We start from the raw sequence: 19198 nt of genomic DNA on the forward strand, positions 1-19198 counted from the left end.
AGTCCGGGGCGGGCGGGAGGGGCGCGGGGCACGCTGGGAGATGTAGTCCTGCCGGGGCGGCGGCCGTTACAGCTGCGGCCGAGCCCTGAGGTGAGGGGAGGGCTCTGCGGCCGTCCGAGGCCGGGACGAGGCTGAAGCTGCAGTCCCCGCGGAGGGTCGCGGCGCGGGATGACCTCTGCCGCGGCCAAGGTACGCGGTGCTAGCTCCGTGCTCTCCCTGCGGAGCGTCCCCGCCGGGCGGGAGGGGAGCGGGGGTGATGGCGGCGCCAGCGCTGGAGGGAGCGAGGCTTGGGTCGGCGGCTCTCTGCCCTCGGCCGGCGCGGGCCTCGCTCGGTTTGGCCTTGCCCGGTTTGCCTTGCCGCCGGCCGCGGCAGCTGACTGGGATCGCGGCCTAGATCAGCTTGTGGTGCCCCGAGCTCCCCGGAAGGGCCGGGATGGTGGTTACCGAGAGGACTGCACCCCCGTGCACAGCGTCTCTTAAATAGATTTCCGCTGCCCTGGCCTGCACCCACGTCTCTGTCTCAGTGGAGAGCGAGGAATTTGCCCCCATGCTAAATAAAACTAATGTCTTTCAAAGCGGTGGTCGTGTTTACTTAACATAGTTTATCCATATGAGGTGTTAACACCAATGTCTGTTGCAGAGATACTGAGAATTTAGGAGCAAACCTGTTCCTTCTGCTTATACCTTTACATTTTAACCCAGCAGAATACAAGCGGTGCCTTTCAGACACCAAGGTTTCCCCTGTGCAAGCCTCCAAGGAGCAGTTTTCTGTCTCGTGTCCCACATGGGTGGCTGCTCTGCATCAGTCCGTGTGTGCAGGCTGCTTGGAGTGATGGGTTTCAAGAAACAGGTGAAAGACTTTGCCTTTCCAAGAGCATCCTGAATATAGCCTGGAAGGAGGTGGTATCCAGAGGAGACCATACTAAAGTGGACAGGCTTGGAAACCTGAGAGCTCAACATACAAAGTTTGGGGTGTCTCTTCCGTCTTCCTAAACAGTGAAATGTATTTCCCAGATTTTTACTCTGGATTAGGATTTAAGCCCCAACTTTCCGCACCACTGATGCTGGAAATGAAAACAGAACCAAACCAGAAATCTCAGTAGACATCAAGCAAATATTGTCCTCCTGCTATCCTCCTAGCTCCAACCAGTCTAACCTGCAGCTCATGGGGATTGTACCCCATGGGGTTGTAAATGGAGGCAGTTCTTCCCCGCTACTTCCCTGGCCAATGCTCAGCTCTTCCTCCAAGAAAGACAAGATATAATGTCACTCTGGGACCTGTCCACTGAGCACAAAACACTCCTGCTGTCTCTAGACTTTACTTAGCTGATTGTTTTGCCTGTGATCTGCCCTGCCACTGGGAGCAAAACACCATAAACTTAAGGGATCACTCTGGAGACACAGTTCCCAGCTGAGGGATGGTTTGTTTTCCATGTTCTTTTTGGTGAAATCCCCCAGGGCCTTGAAATTATAGAGCAAAGCAATTAGCTTAGCACAGTTTATTGCAAATGATAGCACAGGCTGCAAAAACAACAAAGAACTGTAAAGAAGATCAGGAGAAATGTCTCTGCCAGCTGAGAGGCCAGAGTACAAAACAGATGTGGTGAAAGACACGAATTTCTGAGCCAAAAAATCATCAGCAAGGTCCCCAGGAAAAACAAGTAAAAACAGTATGTCGTGAATGCTGTATGTTTCCCTTTTGAAGTCATAGTTTCTGTTTCTTTCTCTGCAACCCAGCAGGCTAGACATTTGAAAAAAAGCATAGCTGAGGTTTTTAATGCCCTGATTCCAGAAGGAGAGAATTTAAGAAAATCAGTAAATACTTTGTCCACAAAAGTTTTGCCAATACTGCCATCACTTCCCTCCTCACTTACAAACCATTTCTCCAGTAAACTTTGACTAGAGTAATTTAATCAAATGCATACCTCATTTGTAGTTATTTGAACAATCTAAACTGTAAGAGAAGCATCAAGTTTACGAAGAGGACTGGAGCACAGAGATCCTCGGGGTCTCTCTGGTTTTCTGTTGACAGATTGTGTGTCAGTGAGCAAATCCCTGTCTTTTTCTGCCTCGCTGTCAGTCTCTGATATAATTTCTATGCATTTTGGGAGGGTGGAGACAGAGACATCCCTGGCATGCCATGGGATCTATGGAAGGAAGGAGAAACGTGATAACAGGTTTATTTAGAGACGTGTATGAGTACCAATTTCCTGTGTGGAAAGAAAAGATCCTAACACAAAAAAGCGAGCTTCATATTTTGCACAAAGTGGGCCTGGGAGCAGAGTAGCAGCCTTTCCTGGGCCTGCAATGCAGAAAACCTTCTGCACCAGCTGGTACTGATGGGAGGAGGGCTACAGGAGGACCCTAAGGGACCTCCCCACAAAGGCAGCCCCTGCTCAGGGAGCTGGCAGTTGTTCCCTAGTGAAACAGAAATTCTGCATGTGGCTTCAGTTTCCTTGCTTTGTTCCCTAGGGCTATATTTCTGCATTGGCAACTGCTGAGAGCCTGACAGACTCTCTAGATATTTATTTCTGGACAAAAAGCTAGGGAAATAAGGATGGTTCCTAAATGTGCTTCCAACCTCAAAGCTGGTTAATGGTTCTGATATCAGGGCTGGGGCTGTAGCACAACACACGGGCATGCGGATGTAGCTGACTGCAGTCGCTAGGATTGAATCTGACTGGCTAGTATTTGTGTCCTGGGCACAGATTTGAGGGCATAGTCCTTTTCTCATTGGCTTTAGGAGAGAAGCCTTCCCCCATCCCATCCCAGTTAAAAGGGAAAGTGAAGGGGTTGTTTTTTACTTCCTGGAGTAGATTGCACACACTGACCATGGCATCTGAAAAGGTGAGAGCTTGGACAGGGTGGAAGGGTCTGGGAAAGCTTGGTGCCTCGGTGCTAGAGTTCAGGTAGAGATGAATTGTCTGCCTTCTTGGCCTTCATCTCAAAGAGCAGAAGCTCTTCTTGTTTGGAAAGAGGCCTGGCCCTGCCTTGCATGGCTAGAAAAGCTATTTCATGCCACGGAAATAGCCAGTGCAGGTGCTTGGCACAATCAGTGGGGAATTTGTTTCAAAAATCTAAGATGGGATAGAAGTTAGCAATATCTGATAGGGACAAAGAGGGAAGTTTTGTAGGGGATAATTTCAAGGTCACTTGCGCATTGCTGGAAACATCAGGTGCAACTAAATAGTCAGAGGGCCAGCGAGAAAGACAGTGATACTACCTGTACACCCAAAACAGGAACAGTCATTTTCAGAAAGGAGCCCTCTCTTCCCCCAAACGTTGCTCTTCCCTGTCTTACAGTTCCTGAAATGCCTTCTGTTCATGCATTGCTCTCCTTACAATACTCTGGTGTTCCCACCATATAACCACTTTATCTCTCTCTTCTCAGCCGATACTTTATGGCTATTTCCGAAGTTCCTGCTCTTGGAGAGTGAGAATTGGTAAGATCCAGTGTTGATCTCTCTTTCATTGTCTTGGTGTTACTGCAGTATCCTCCCCTTCACTAACCTGATTAATCAGTCACTTATTAAGAGACAGATCAGCAAACATGAACCTGGAACAGTGAGGCATTTCCCTAGTGGGAGGGAAGGGAATACCACAACTTACCTGGAGCAGGGGGAAGGGAGAGGAACAGACAGGAGGGTTTCACTTGGCCTGCAGCTAGTTAGAGGGAATTACTCCTTTTGTAAAGCTAACACGATGCAGATGGCTGTTTCTTCCACATTATCTAGAGGGGCCCTACACTCCATTTTTACATGGATACTGCCTCAGACTCTGGTCTGCCCAGGTCTTGAGAGCTAAACAGGGCTGGGAATGGTCCCTACCTGTACTGAGACAGTCTTAAGCAAGGTTTTGCAGGTGAGCACAGGGCCCCCTGCCCTCTATAAGCCAAATCAGGAGGAGCTGTGCTGCAGAGTAGCAAAGCTTATTTTGAAAAATGCAGTGTTTTTGCCAGGACTGATCTTCAGTGCTTTGGTCCTTCATTTGCCACAGCACTTGGGATTCAGGCCACCTTTCTTGAGGGATAGGGTCTTTTTTAGTTTTAAAGTCATTCTTTTTTCAAATGGAGATGGTAACATTTCCCTGAGCCCATCACCAATGAAACTGGTCTCAGTGTGCCTGTCTGAAGCTGTACACTCTGCTCTCCCTAGCACTGGCTCTGAAAGGGATTTCCTATGACCTGGTGCCAGTGCATCTCCAGAAGGATGGGGGGCTGCAGGTAAGGATACAGCTACCATTGCTCTCTCCAGGGGTACTCAACTTGGGGATCACTAAGGGAATTGGGATTAGCACTAGAAAGTTCACAGGCAAAGTCACTGAATTCCTCACCGCTTCTCTGTATTTAATAGTTTCTTTCAGCCAGTATTCCCTGGCATGCAAGACAGAGGGAGAAGATGACTGTAGAAGACTAAAGGTTTTTTCCTCTCTTAAACATCTGTGACTGAATTTCATAAGGCTGAAGATCTTTTGCTCCTGCTTAGCATGATATAACTGAACACATCTGGCACAGAGACTTCAGAGAAGCTGCACTGCAATATAAACACAGACTCGACCTCATTCAATTAGCACTAGAAAGTGTGTGTGTGTGACTGTGGGGCTGTGTCCAAAAGATGCTAAATGATATAGCAAGGGGCTGTAAAGGGCCTGCCAAAGGAAGGGGTGGGTTGCCAGAAGAGATCTTCACTGAGAACTTACTCGGAGGGCCATAGCGGGCAGTTGTGCACCTAGTAGTACCAATGGCTTGATGTGCCAGTATGTGCCAGGCTTGATGAGCTAAGATGGAATTGGAGAACTAGAACAGGAATAGTGACACTGCTGCAGTACCACCCATCCTGGGTTTTATATTGACGATTCATCAAGAGGTAAGGCAGTCTGGCCCTGGATGCAGTGATCCCTGAGCCCCAGTGAGAGCTTGCTGTAGGCTAATAGTACAGCATAACTTACTGCAAATATTAGTACCGAGATAGAGGGAAAAGCCAGGTAAAAAATAATAAAATAATTTGGGTTTCAGGGGAAGAAAAGAAGGAAAAAGAATTTCTTGTTGCAGTAATCTCAGGTTTGTTTCCACAGTTTTCTGCTGAATTCAAGGCAGTGAATCCAATGCAGCAAGTCCCAGCCTTGAAAATTGATGGCATCACCCTTTCTCAGTCAGTGAGTTACCAGCCACATCCCTGTTAACCATTCACTCCAGCCTGCTGCCCAGTCTGGAGGGGATGGCTTTGCCCCATCTTTTGCCCCAGAGCACTCATCTGTGCATTGGAAAAGAGATGGCATTTGTGATAAACAATCCCCCTTGGGGGCAGAAATAGCGCATAGCCTCTGCTGGGAAATTGCTGTCAAGGATTTAAGCTCAGTTCAGCTTTGGTTTGTAACTCCACCTGTCACTGAGCAGTTTGTAGTCTGACTTAGATGGCTGTGCCAGGGTTTGCCTGAAATTACAGCTGGGGTAAATGACAACAAGGTCCCAAGCAGACATCAAAGGGGATATTCTGTTGCTTGGATTGGTAACAAACTTAATTCAAAAGCTGTTCTATTCTCTTGGATCAGCTCCCCTTTACCAGGTGTTCACGATGTGAACTTTTCCTTGGCTCTCCACTAACGTCCCCTTATCTCCTTGTTCATTACAGCTAGCTATAATCCATTACCTAGAAGACACCCATCCTAACCCCAGGCTCTTGCCCCAAGATCCAAAGAAGAGAGCCCAAGTCAGAATGATCGCCGATCACATTGTCTCCGGCATTCAGCCACTTCAGGTATTGCCTCGTCATATCCATGCAAATGAGAAAACCAGGATGGGTTTCCAGGAGTCTGTATCTCTGAAAAGCTCAGTCTCTTTAAATTGTTGCCAGCCAGCAGTGGCAGACCTTAAGACTGTGTGTTAGCAGATGAAGTCTCTGCTTAGCCTCTGCCTGATCTGCCAATGACAACAATACAGTATTTCCTACAAAGAAAATCCTATAGCACCCCAGGGTTCTTTCCAGAAACAGCTGAACCTATATGGTTTCATTGCTGGGTCTAGGATGTTTTAGGAAGAAGACAACTGAGCAACCCAAAGGGCAGAGGGGCAAAGGGATACCCTGGCAACTGTTACAGAAGGACAGTGCCAAGAGAGATATACAGCAGGCTGATGGTTCAGGCTTGGCAACTCCTCATCTCCCCTCTCCTCCACTGGATGAGGCAGTGGGCAAGATCCAGCCAGCAGTGGTCAATCTAACCTGGAGATTGCTTGCCTTCACAGAACCTGAGCGTCCTGAAACAAATGGGGGAGAAAAAAATGGAATGGGCTCAGACCTGCATTGCATCTGGCTTTCAAGGTGCGTCCCACATCCAAAATTATCAGCACTTCAACTGACCCTTCAAAACGCTGCACCGCTGGGGTCCTACTTTCCTCCTCAAGCAGAACGATAGATCTCCCTAGGCTGGTGTGCTGGGGTCCTGCCCTGCTGGCAGAGACAGTGCTCTTCCTGCCCAGAGTCCCTTGTCCCAGGACTAGTAGCTCTCCAGTGTCTCAGAGGAAAGATGCTGTCCACAGAGTTCTTCCACTGCCGTGCATGGAAGAGGGGAAGCCTGGGGCCATTCTGTACACTGCAGCAGTTGATTCACCCTGAAGCAGGAGGGCTGACAGCACTTCTTTCCACCCAGCTACTCCCAAACTAGTGCCTTTTGCTTTACAGTTCTATCAATCTATATTTATATGCTTTTGTAATCAGACAAAAGATATCTGATGGCAAACTCCCACAGAATCTAGCAAGTAGCAGAGTATTTCTTTACCTCTCTGGGAGAAATAGGGTGCTTTTTGTTTCCTCAAAACCCTTTCCCCCACATGCTGGAATGGCAGGCCCATCTTCACTTCTGGACAGAAACAACCTGACTGAACCTTTGCGTTTTTCCCCTCTCCACTCACATCTCTCTACATTGTCCTCTTAGTATTTCAGGTACATTGCCTGAAGCAGCTGAAATCACCCTGGGTCCCAAAAAGCTGAAGGACCCTAGAGACTCCCATAACTACACTGTTGTAAGATTTCTGTTCCTTCTAGGTTCTGTCCCAAATTGCTCCTTTTTCATACTCAGCTTGGTGTCAAAATGCTCTTGTTCATAATTCACAGTCTAAAAGGTCTTTGGTGTCCCTTTGAAATGAGTTCCATTGCCTCACTCCAGTGTACCACCTCTCTTGACAGCGCTGGAGCAGATTCTGCAGCACACTGCTGGGCACTACTGTGTGGGTGATGAAGTAAGTATCTCAGAGAGTGTTGTGTACCATTGGAAAACTGAAAACCCCAGTATATTCCATAAAATAGGAAAGGAAATTACTTCTGGAGACATAGCAGAACCCCATCCTGTGCCTGGAGTTACCTATGATGCCTTCACCATAAGAAGAACAGCTGCATGGATCCTACTTAGGCCATTACTGAATTGCAAATAGTTACAGAGATGTTTACTTGTCCCTGCCTATAACCTGCTGATGGCCAGATTCTGCAGCTGTATCTAGGATCTGGCTGCTACTAGAGGATGTGGAAACAGATTATATGGATTTCATCTTTAAGACATTTGGAGTTCAAAGTGTCCTGTCATAGGGGCAAAGCTTGGCTCAGGAAACACAGGTTCAGTTCTTAGCTCTGCTCTGTGGAACCTTTAACCAAGTTGTATCGTGTTTTTCTGCTCTGTTTGTCCAATTTTAACACGGACAGATTTCAGAGAGCTCACATACAAGCTGTTCTGACCCTTACCAATCTAGAGGCCACTCAGGCCTCTTCCATTTAGTAGTCCTGTTTGGCAGGCAATTGGATCTCTCCTATAAAAGCCTGAAAAAAAAGGAAGGTTCCTGCAATATCCTGTGATGCAGAGGATTGTTTAGTAGGAGGCTTATGGAACTGGAGCCATTGGTGGGCAAAGGCTAGTTTACGAGATCTTATGCTGGAGAATAACATGTGCTCTGAAAGGCACTCAGGGCTTTGTGAGCTGGGGAGTGGGCAGCTGCCTCTGTGTGGATAGGCAGCTAGCTGTATTGTCCTTGAGTCTTCTTTTCAGATTGCGAGTCCCTGAGCCTGTGTACAAAGGCCCTATCACGTATCAGGTCTTGACATTGGCAGGAGGTGCTTCATAGTCCTGCAATGCAAGCAAGCAAAATTTACTCATCTTCCCAGCCACGCAAACTCCCCTCTCCCTCCATCGCCTCCCTCTGCAGCTTGCCAGCAGACTTGTTTGCTCAGAGGCAGCTGCCATAGAAGCCGTGTCCTGGAGGTCGTCCTGATCAGCTGGTAAATATGAAGCTCCCTAAAGGCTGATGGCTTCTTCTACTAGTGACTGCTATGAAGTTCCTTTCCTTGTACCACTGTCATATTATTAATGCTGGATTAAAGAATGAGACTGTCATGGAAACTGCCCTGTACTGGCTGATAAAATAACTTCTATCCTGCTCTCAAAGCCTGCCACCACAGTGAAGCGGTCTGGGACATGTTCTGAGTTACTCTGACTCCTTTTCTCTCCTACATTTGCAGGTTTCCATGGCTGATCTGTGCTTGGTGCCTCAAGTTTTCAATGCTGAAAGGTAATTAAGGCTAAGCTTGAGGCACTCTTCAAGGGCACCTACTCCTTGTGCTAGGCTGTCAGAGCTTACCTTCTGCTGCTCCTTGCGCCTGTAAGGAAAGCATCCCTCCTGCCTGTCCTATCCAGTTATGGCTTCTTCTCTGCATGAATTTTCCTATGTCATAAATACTGTCTCTTTTGCAAGCTCTTGGAAATAAGGAGCTGTGCTCTCTTCTCAGAGGCCCCTGGAGGAAACCTGATTTATGTCCTTAGAAAAGCTAAGATTGCCCGCACTCTACGTCCTCTCTCCCTGTTTGCCCTATATTTACACTGCATACAGGGGGAAAAGATTAATCTGGCTATATTTGTTGAAAGCCTTAAACCTATGCAAGTAGTGGCTGCATGATTCCCAGGAAAAGCATAGTGCCTTCTTAACCTGTGCTGCACACTTAAGTAAAAGCCTAGTGAAGATGGAAGAACTAACCAAACTTTCCTCTAGCATTTGTTTTTAAACCTACAAGGATGAACCTTTTCTCTTAATGCAAATATACCCCAGCCTGTGAGATTCACCCATACTAGGCAGGCACAGCACACTGCTCTGCCCTTCTGCTCACTGCTGCGCTGGCTGTTCGACTCATAGTACCTCACAAATTCTCTTCCTTTTGCAGATTCAAAGTGGACATGGGTCCATATCCCACAATAACCAGAATAAACAAAGCACTCCTGGAGTTAGAGGCATTCCAAGTAAGCCACCCATCCCGGCAGCCAGATACTCCTGCAGAGCTGCGAGCTTGAAGCCCTTCTACTCATTAAATCAAGTAAGCTGGAGTGTCAAAGAGCTTGAGTAGGAGTTCAGTGCCAGCAGGAAGCCCTAGTACTACTGTCTCACTTTAATCTGGGTGGGAAGAAGGATAGAGGACCTGGAAGTAGCCTGGATGACTTACAGGAGCTATGCCTGTGCTGGAAAGCTTGCAGCTACTTCTGACTGTGTTTTTTCTATCTATCTGATGTATCTCCATGAAGCAGATTAAAGCAGAAGCATGCATAATTATCAGAAGTCCCCTTTGTATGGCTTTGGGTTGGGGATTGTGGCCACAGACAACTGTGAGGCATTGAGCCAATTCTGAGCTCCCCACAGGGGCTGCTTCTTTCTACCATCTACAGAAAGGGAACCAGTGTACACAGCGTGCTACTAACCTAGCAGGCCTGCTTGTCCTTGCAGCTGTCTCAGACCTATGGCATAATCATCAGTGCCATGGATATAAACAGCAAGAGCTAGTCTGACACAAAACGGCTTAATCCCAACCTTTGTTGGGTCCCGCAGGTCTTGCAACAGCCAACAGTCAGCAACTCTGCCACCCCTTGCAATGACAAGAGAATTACTACCTGGGACAGCTGATTTTTACCTCTTCCTTATGTCCTGCGGCAGTCTTGCAGAATTTATAAGAAAGGTCTGTCTAGAGCAAAGCGAGGTGGTTGTGCCATAGTCAGCAAGACACAAATAGCTCACTCCCATATGCTGAGAATGATGGTGTTCTCTTCCTTTTCCCATCCTCAGACACTGCTCTAGGTGTTTTCCTAGTCCTCAGCTGCACTCTATTGCCCAAGGGAATCCCTCCCCAGATTTCCTCCAAACCAGAATCATGCCTGTACTTTCACTGTGAGGACCTTCCAAGCAGCAGGAGTAAATCCCATTCCACTCATTCCAAATGAAACCCAACACCTGAGGCACCTTCAGAGCTGAAAGCACCCCAGGAATTCCAGCCCAGAAACCTGTAGGGCAAGAAGGGAAACGCAGAAGCCTGTGACTGTGTTCCTGTGCAGGCTCAGCTCAGATCCCACTGAATGTTTTGGCACCCAAACCGAGGTACCAAGCCAGGGATATGGGAGGGAATTTCTGAAGCTGTATATCAGCTACCCTAAGAGGGCAATAGCCACAGCCTTCAGAAAGACTACAAATGCCTGATCTCTTGTGTCAAGGCAGCATTCACCCACATATAGATGCTTGGACTGCCACATTGCTTGGACTCATTTATTGCCATCCATGTCTGTATTCAGGCTGGTGAAGAGCCCTTGCTGTTCCAGGCTCATTTTGAGTATTGTGCCTTATCCTAGGTCCAGCTGGATCTTGACTGTGCTGTTGTAAAAGGTCCCAGCACAGTTGGAGCCCCCGAAGACCAACACCGTGTGCAGGTTATGCTCCTCTTTGTTCTCCTTGTCCACATCCATCTGGGGGGCAGGAGTCAGGTCAAGCAATGTGTGGCCAGCTCGGGGCACAGAGCACAGGTCGTGGTGGATCACCGTGCTCCATGAAAGAGTATCTGAAGTAGAAAGGGACTATCAATACTGACAAGCCCACTCCTAGTGCAAGGGATGAAACAAATGGACCAGATTAGGTGTTCAGAAACACCACTGCAGCCCAATAGTAGCCTTCAGCTACGGAAACGGAGGGAGAGTCACTCACCTAGGTGGAAGACAAAGGCATCCTGCAGGGCTCCCTTGGCATTGCAGCCTCCACTGATCAGAACCTTCTGGTCCGACACAGCCAGAGCTGCGTGAAAACTGCAACCAAAGCAAAGCCAAAAGCTGACTACAGCAAAACCTGCTGGGGTTGCCTCACTCGGCAATGGGCAGGGGTGGGCAGATTTCAGCAGGAGGATGAAGAATGGAAGTTAACTTCTGCTTCTCTACTGCCCTGACTTGCTGAATAACCCTGAAAGAGCTGTTTGTTTGCCTCTGCAGGTCAGGCCATAATCAGGCCTGAAAAGCACCTCATTATCTCAGAAGGAGCTATCAAAACTCCTATGTTTTGCTCTATGGAGTGAGATAGCAGGCTAGCTGGGCTTCAGTCTGATTTAGGTTGTTGTTCTAGTGGGCAATAGTGTCCCTTTAGGAACAGCATAGTCCTGGTACAAGAGTTTCTTCCTCTCTGTGTGTCTGTTGTACTCCAGGTACTGCAGGGACCAAACAGCAGGCAATACAGTTCACTAGCACATGGCAGGAAACATCCCCTAGCCTGAAAGGCAGATTTCCAGGGAGACTAAGGGTCTGTACTCCTCACACTCTACAGGCACCAACTAAGACAGCACAGGAATTTCTGGTCCCACAGCAGAGGGGCCATCCACTGTATTTTGACTAGCGGGACAGAGATATGCAAATGGATCTGATCACAAGTACCATTTAAACCTGGCTTCAAAGAGAAAGGACAGAGGAAGAAGATAGCTCCTGGGTCTGCAATAGGATCTTACCAACGTGCAGAAGGCTGTCCTGTGAGGAGGGGGACTGGCGTGTACTCCATGAAACCTGACAAACAGGGGAAAGGCAGGTGAAATGCCCAAAAAGCTCAGCCTCATAACTAGACAAAAACTTCCATACTCTGCCACATCAGCAACCTGCCTTCTCTGTTAGCCAGCTTCTTCCAAAAAAGCAGTCTCTTGTTTTTCCCCATTCCCTCCCCTCTTACCCCAGAAAGGTTTTTTTTTACCCCATAAAGGGTTTTTTTTACCCCATAGTTTTCCATCTCCATTGCCTAGTCAGGAGTTTTTGTCATGTTAATGCTACCTTCCCATCGAGCATCCCTCATTCCCCAGTCTGAGCCTTAGAACAGACCTTCCCAAGGCAGCCATCTGGCACAGACTTTCTTACCCAGATCCAGGATGTGCATGTCACTGAGGTAGAGAGAAGTCCTCCGACCCCCAAAAATCAGCAGCTTGTTCTTCAGTAGAGTAGCTGAATGCCTGGGCAGAGAAGAAACAAGTGAACAAAGCATCTTCAGCAAGTTCCCAAAACTGAATGTTTCAGCCTTGGCTTCTGCTATTGGGCTGCCATCGCTTCAGTCTACACCTGCCTCTACCCCCAGCCACTGCAGCCCAAGGACAGAATCCCATCAGGATTCATGACAGGAGGTACTGGGAGTCACATTGCTCAAAACGTAGCCCTCTCTTAAGGACCAAACGGTGGAGAACAATCACCTAATGTTTAGGAAATTACACTGGGGAGGAGGTAAGGTGACCAGAGGTTTCTTGCTCTATTTTGGAGGGCTGGAATAAGAGCACTCTCACCCAAGCCTAGGCAGAGGCTTCTCCCCTTCCGAGATGGGCTGATACCAAATTTCATGCTCCGGATTGAAGACATAGAGCACATTGCTGCAGGCTCCAACTGCCAGCGATGCCTTTTGGGGGAAAGTCCCTCCGAAAACAAAGAGTTCCTTGCGGTAGATAGTAGCACTGTGGTAGGTGAGCACTGGCATCCTCCCTTTAGCCTGGAAAAAGTTCAACATATGTTTGTTACGAGAAGTGCGTTATTTGCTGCATGACCCATAGGAAGGGGCCCACATCATGCTGTGAGTTTGACAAGTCTCAGTTTTCACTTTATTGGCTCCCCATCCAGATCTTTGCCACACAGGCAGACAGTACCTCCTTTGCGTACTCTCCACCACCAGAATGCTCTGATGAGAGAAGGAAGTCAACCTCCTACCCCAGCTTCCTCAGAAGATGACAGAGAACAGAAAGGTCTCATCCAGGCTTATTCTGTAAAAGCCATCTTGTGCCTTAGCCAGGAAAGAGACAGATAGTCCCTTGCTGACAGGGCCCTCTGCAAGGACATGACAGGCAACTAAAGAGCTCAGAGATCTGCTGTGCTCAGAGCAGTCCCTGATTTGAGAAGACCAGCTCTTCACCTCAGCATCCAGTGCAGCTCTCAACCTCTCAACAGCACCATATAAAATGAGAGGCCATTTCCCTCTGCCACTTGTACAGTACCTCCCACCCATGACCTTGGTCAGACACAGCACTCTGCAGCAACCATTTTTTCACCTTGCTTCATTCATTGCAGGCACAGCCCTGGTTTCTGCCAAGCTTGTGGCCTTTCAACATAGCCTTCTTATATCTGTCAGTCCCAGCTAAGCAGCTCAGACAACCTGCAGCAACAGTGGACCAAGACTACCGGAATAAGGATACAGGCACATCAATTGCCACATTCAGGCAGGACCTGCCACCCCTCCTGTGCTTTTATCTTGGAAGAGTTGCAGTACTTACAGCCACGAGGAGCCATTTCCAGGTGACTGTGTCCAGAATGTAGATGCCACTGTAGTCTTTGTCCTCCCTTATGCCCCCAAAGACGTAGATACGCTTGGTGTCTGGGTCGTAGGTAGCTGTGTGACCATGCAAGCACGACGGCATGGCATTTTGTAGCTGGATACCCACTGGAAGCCAGAAATCACTGTCTGTGGGAGCAACACCAGACAGATGGTGTGGAAGGTCAAAGATGCTCTCGATTTCTCCAGATTTAAAGAATATGTCATAAAATCTTTACTCAAGACCTTGCTCCCTTCATCTCCTCCTCTCCTTTGATTCAGGGCCAGAGTGGACTCATACAGAAATGTTTCTGTGTAAGAAATGAAGAGGAACACTAACTAGGTGGGGAATAGTAAGGTGGAAGAGAGGATTGGTGAGGTGCAGAAAGCTGCAAGGCACTGGAATTGTATCTCACACTTCTCCACCAGTCATCACACACAGACTGCAAACCATGCTGTTGCTTTTACCCCTTAAAATTCACCCAACTCCTTCCAGAACTTATACCTTAGCTCCTGGAGGGCTCTCACATACAACCACACAGCCCCTCATGGCACCCTATGCTGTCATCTCAGCTTGCTGACCATGCTAGGAGATGTAACACCTTTGCTGTTCCCTCCCTATGCACAGACCCCTGAGTACCCCCTCCCATCTGCATGAGTTGTCCTTAAGTCTCACTGCCCCCATTGCCTTTGATAGCCCTAAAGTCCCCACCAATTTCCAGCTTCCAGAGTGCATCCTTGCAGGACTGCTGATCGACACCTTCTCCACCGATCAGAACAGCTGTCCCCAGGTCACTGAGGCACATGGCATGGCACCACCGTGGGCTGGGACTGCCTGGGGAGGGGAGAGCACAAGGCTGTGAACAGTGTCAGACGAGACACCCCCAGGTCCCCTCCCTGCTGGGGAGAACAAGGCAGCTGAAAGCTCAGAGGGGGGAAATGGGAAGGCAAGGGCTCCAGGTCCCTTCCCTCTGGGGTGGCAAGAGACATAGTTCCCTGAGGAAGATTTTCTGTTGGCTTTGGGGAATAATTGCTGTACTAGGAGAGACATCGCTAGCAGAGGGAGCCAGCAAAGAGTCTGGCTCGATGTAGAACACATACAGGCTGCCACTTCAGACAGGCTTGGATGCCCCCCACTGATTACCCATCCCCAGAAGGGATATCCCAGTTGTGCTATCCCCCTGTGTTACTCCTTGTGAGCGAGGGCTACCCAGGGACAACTTGTTAGTGCCTAAGATACAGCAACCAGAAGCCTGGAGCTGCTTCCAGAAATATTCCTCGTACTACTCTATTCCCCCTCCTTTCCTCTCCCAGGCCCCTGTGGTTGGCTGAGCAAGCTAAAAAATACTTTTAAATCAAAGTCAGTTCCACATCTTACCCTTTGTCTCAAAGGGCTATGCACCCAGAGGTGTGCCTGAGATTCAGAGGGGCTACAGAAGCGCACTGGAGAGCCTGAAAGTACTGGAAGCACCTATACTGAGGGCAATTGCATGGAGAGGAACAGTATATACACACAACCTACTTGTTATTCTTGATCACTGGGGAGATAAAGGATGAAGCATGAGAGGCCTGTGACATTAAAGGGAATAGCATCACCGAGTGGCTGAAAAGACAAACCAGGGTCTACGAACCAGATCCTCACCTTGCAACTCCTCCACTGCCAGATCTGCAGAGGAAACACAGAGATGGCCCCATAAAGAAAACAGCCAGCAGACATACCATGGAAAGTGCTCAGCTCCACTGTTTAAGAGCCCTTTGGCCTTCCTTCCTCCAACCCCCAGCACAAAGCTACCTCACTGCAACAAACAAGGTGCAAGACCAAGAATCCTGAAGAAAGTCTCATCAGAAGAAATGCAGAAGACAGGTAAGAGCAGGGCACACTTCCTTTGACTGCCATCATGCTGTCACCATTGCATTTTACCCCTCTGATGGAAGCTGATTTCCCCCCTTCTCACACTGCCTACAGCAGAAGTGACTTTATGATGGAGCTGTATTTGCCTTTGTGAGAAGCAAGCCAAGTCCCAAGAAGTCACTTCACATGGGGACCACTGAGTTATTGTCAAACATTTACACACAAACTTGGTCACACCCTGGAGCTGACTTGGAATTCACACTCCAGAAACTAAAGGTTTTGTTTCCAAACCCCTTGGCAGCTACCTTCTCACTACTGAAAAGTCAGTACAATTATACTAGTTAGACATATATTCCTTTTCATATTCTCTATACTTTAATAATAACCAGTGTCTTCTATGGACCAGGTGGTATGCTGTTAGTAGAAGAACAAACAGACTAATGGAGAGGTTACAGAATGTCACAGCAGGTAACTTTCTTGTGCCTCAATTTACTCTTGTGTAAAACAAGACTAACAATACTTGCCTTCATTTATAAAGCACTTTTACTCATATGAAGAGATAGGTGTATTATATTATGGTACAGAGTGTTGGCACTAAGGATATCCCATGTTCTATTTCTGGCCTTTTCCCAACAGGCAAAAATTAATCAAGCACTTTTTATCCAGGACTAAGGCACATTCTCGGTATTTCGCAAGCCAAGACAGACAAGCCCATCTTGCCTTGGAGGTATACAGAGAAACGGACTGGCAAATTGTTGCCCAGCAGCATTGACAGATTTTTCAGACAAGACCTGTAAAATAAACATGGAAGCTGCCAGAGTTACCTTCTTCATCAAGATCTCTCTCAGATGCTGTGGGTTCAAATAAAACTTTCCTGGGCTTCTTGGGGTGGGCAGGACTCCAGGCCTCACTGGCTTCCACCTTGCCAGATGGTGGCTTCAGGGCACAGGGTACCGCTAGGGTCCTCAGTGGTGGGCGGACATCCTTCCTCCCAGGCCTGGATGCTCTAGCAGTCACCTCTGAGCTCTGACTCTTAACCTGTGACAAGAGTCCCAGTCAAATCAGCCCTGAAGAAAAAGACCTGAGGCTACTGTGAGTTGTCTACTACTGGGCCAGAGATTAGTTTCACGTGATGACTGTTTTCAGGCTTGTCTTCCCATTGAGTCTTAAGGGCCAGCATGCCAACAGTATCAGCCGCCAAATACATGCTGAGCAATGCAGCTACCTGCTGCTATATGCCCAGTGGTCTGCTTTCAGACTACTGGCTGCGATGAGCACAGCTAGCACAAGGCAACTGAAAAGGCAGAAAGGCTATCTGTGCTAGGAGTAACCAGGCTGATTGATCATCCCACCAAAGGCTGTTAAATTCAACTCTTCCAAAGGCATTTCAATGGAGAGTACCACTTTCTTTAGCACAAGTGAATCTTCAGCTCCCAAACTTGCTTAGCCAGGTCTCCACTAAGAGAGCGGCAGCAAATATTTCTGCTAGACATCAACTGAGCAGCTACAAGTGAGAGAGAAGATACTAAGGAGAGGGTAAAATAACGAAAGGAAGGCTCTACGATAGACATACCACAGTAGGATCCTCCAGGTCCTGGCCAAGGGGTATATAATCTGCTGGAAGCACTGGTGACTGGGTGGTCTCTGGGATGAGGAAGGGGCGGGCAGGTGTACTGCTGGAGACACCTCGGAGCAGCTGCGGCAGAAACAGAGACAGAATAAAAGGACACACCAAGCGTGCTGGCCTCCATCCACAAAGGGTGAGCAAAAAGATGTCTTGCAAGGGACAGAATCCCTGCAAGGGAATAGCCCAGCTTTCATCTCCAGCACCAACAGAATAAACAAAGAAAAGCAAAGCCAGACACTGGGAGATGCTAAATCCAAGGGCTTCAGCACAAGGTAAAACAACCGTGTAAGTACCACAGATCCAGGAAAGAGTGGAACTAGAAGTGAACCACTCTCTGCTGCCCGTCTCCTGCAACACACAAGGTGTTTTGGCAAAGCTGTGTTTAGGGAATAGTCCTGGAGCATCACAAAGGGTTTAGGCTCAGCACAGACGTGCATTAACAGATCCGCGCGAGGCAGCTCTGCCTTACAGTAGCAAAGAGAAGGAAAAGAAGAGGATGGGAGAGGAAGTTCTGTAGCTCAGAAGCAACAACATTTGGGACCCAGGGCAGGAAGAGAGTAGGATGTCGGCTCTTTTACCTGTCCATTGACAGTCAGGACAAGCTTCGCAGAGTTGCCTTTGTCCATCTCTTTCAACGAGGCCATGAAAATATCTGTCCTCCAGTCACCTTCCCACACCAGAGACCTGCACAGGGGACCATGGGTTTTCAGCCCGCTGGTGACCCTGACCAGGAAAAAATTCCTGCTCCCACACTAGCTGGTAACACCCCAAAGCTGAAAAAGATCCAGGCCTGAAAGCAGCCAAAAGGAAGCTGAAAGCATCCTAGAGAGAAACACCACGGTGGAGGACCGGCAGGCCTGAGCAGATTTGGGACGACACCGGCAGAACCAGGCAGCACCACAGAGCAGAAGACTTTTCCAGGACACCCCTCCTGACACCCCAGCAGCACCAGCTCCCGCCACGACCTGCAGGCAGGCTCCAGTGTGCCGACCCGCTGCGGCGCGACGCCTGGGGACACCAGCACGTCTGCCACAACACTTGTGTCCGGAGAATAACAGCTCCAGTCTCCCAGCCCGAACACCACCAGCTGCTTTGGCAACGGCAGGGGTAGCCAAGCCTGGAAACCCATCTTGCTGGACTGGCTGTGAGGGGAGGGAAGAAAAACAACAGAAAACAGAGATCATCATCAAGGAGTAAAATGGAAGGTCCAAAAATATACGAAAAGGCTTGAAAACACGTTTATGCCAGGGGAGGGCGAAAGGAGAGTTTGTGTCATTTAAAGAGGAAACTGCACAGGGACGCGATAAAGAAAATAAGCGGCAGCCTGGGAAGGGAGCGCAGCCGCGAGCTGGGGCAGCGCAGCCATGCGGGCAGGGCAGCTCTGGAGAGGAGAGGCGAGGCACGGCGAGGCGTGCAGGCCGGCCCCGGCCCGCGGGGGAGCCCACCGCTGGACAGGGACGGGGCCGGGCCGGCCCCACCGCTCCCTCGCAGCCCCCGGGGCAGCCGCTGCCGCGGCGGGGCTGCCCGCGGCAGGGCCGGGCCGCACCTGCTGAGCCGCCGCGGCGGCTCCCGCAGCGCCCACAGCACGTAGAAAGCGAGGCCGCTCTCCCGGGCGTTGTCCCCCAGCCTCGGGCGGGCCCGGCGGCAGGCGGGCAGCATGGCGGCGGGCGGAGCATGGGCCGCAGGCTGCCGCCATTAAGGCGCCGCGGCGCAACTGCGGGAGGGCGCCGGCCTCCCTGCGGAGGGAGCCGCCCGGGCCCGCCCTGGCCGCACCGCCTCGGCCGGCGCTAGGAGCGGCCGCGAGCGCAGTGGCCCCGTTCGCGGCAGTGCCCGGGGCCAGCCCCAACAGCGGGGAGGAGGGCAGGAGAGCAAGGGCAGCAGCTGTGGCCGCCCGAAGGCAGGCCCGCCCTCGCCTCGGTAGCAAATTGCGCTCATTGCTAGAGCCCAAGCCACACAACCCTTTCCGGGGAGGCATGGTTTGTTTGCCGATTGCTAAATGACGGTATCTGTACACATTTCTTGTACCTCATAAAAAGGAGCAGGTGTGAAACTTGCTTCTCTTACTCTGCAGTCAGGGCTACCACCAAGAGAAGGCAGGATGGTGGCAGATCCTCCT

The 19198-nt window shown here is 49.5% G+C and overlaps 2 protein-coding genes across 5 annotated transcripts; one reads left to right on the forward strand and one right to left on the reverse strand.

Moving 5' to 3' along the window:
* The first annotated feature begins 31 nt into the window (after nt 1-31).
* On the forward strand, nt 32-9578 carry GSTZ1 (glutathione S-transferase zeta 1). 2 transcript variants are annotated; one of them, XM_075503333.1, is made up of 9 exons: nt 32-189; nt 3392-3443; nt 4155-4222; nt 5074-5154; nt 5631-5756; nt 6242-6317; nt 7182-7234; nt 8502-8551; nt 9198-9578. In XM_075503333.1, the coding sequence occupies exons 1-9, from the start codon at nt 169-171 to the stop codon at nt 9322-9324; spliced, it is 654 nt and encodes a 217-aa protein (XP_075359448.1). In that variant the 5' UTR covers nt 32-168; the 3' UTR covers nt 9325-9578. The 2 variants fall into 2 exon arrangements, with proteins under 2 accessions (XP_075359448.1, XP_075359449.1); XM_075503334.1 differs by lacking the exon at nt 4155-4222 and having other exon boundaries at nt 42-189.
* A 978-nt stretch (nt 9579-10556) lies between these two features.
* LOC142410560 (kelch domain-containing protein 1-like) lies at nt 10557-18941 on the reverse strand. Of its 3 annotated transcripts, none has more exons than XM_075503329.1 (12): nt 18629-18941; nt 17661-17766; nt 17029-17151; nt 16280-16493; nt 15246-15269; nt 14316-14438; nt 13566-13753; nt 12591-12790; nt 12175-12266; nt 11778-11832; nt 10994-11091; nt 10557-10850 (listed from the first exon to the last, which is right to left on the reverse strand). In XM_075503329.1, the coding sequence occupies exons 1-12, from the start codon at nt 18739-18741 to the stop codon at nt 10636-10638; spliced, it is 1551 nt and encodes a 516-aa protein (XP_075359444.1). In that variant the 5' UTR covers nt 18742-18941; the 3' UTR covers nt 10557-10635. The 3 variants fall into 3 exon arrangements, with proteins under 3 accessions (XP_075359444.1, XP_075359447.1, XP_075359445.1); XM_075503332.1 differs by having other exon boundaries at nt 17661-18224; nt 18629-18729; XM_075503330.1 differs by lacking the exon at nt 14316-14438.
* Nucleotides 18942-19198: the final 257 nt, after the last annotated feature.

Source organism: Mycteria americana, chromosome 5 (assembly GCF_035582795.1).
Source record: "Mycteria americana isolate JAX WOST 10 ecotype Jacksonville Zoo and Gardens chromosome 5, USCA_MyAme_1.0, whole genome shotgun sequence".
In the NCBI taxonomy this organism is placed as follows: Eukaryota; Metazoa; Chordata; class Aves; order Ciconiiformes; family Ciconiidae; genus Mycteria; species Mycteria americana.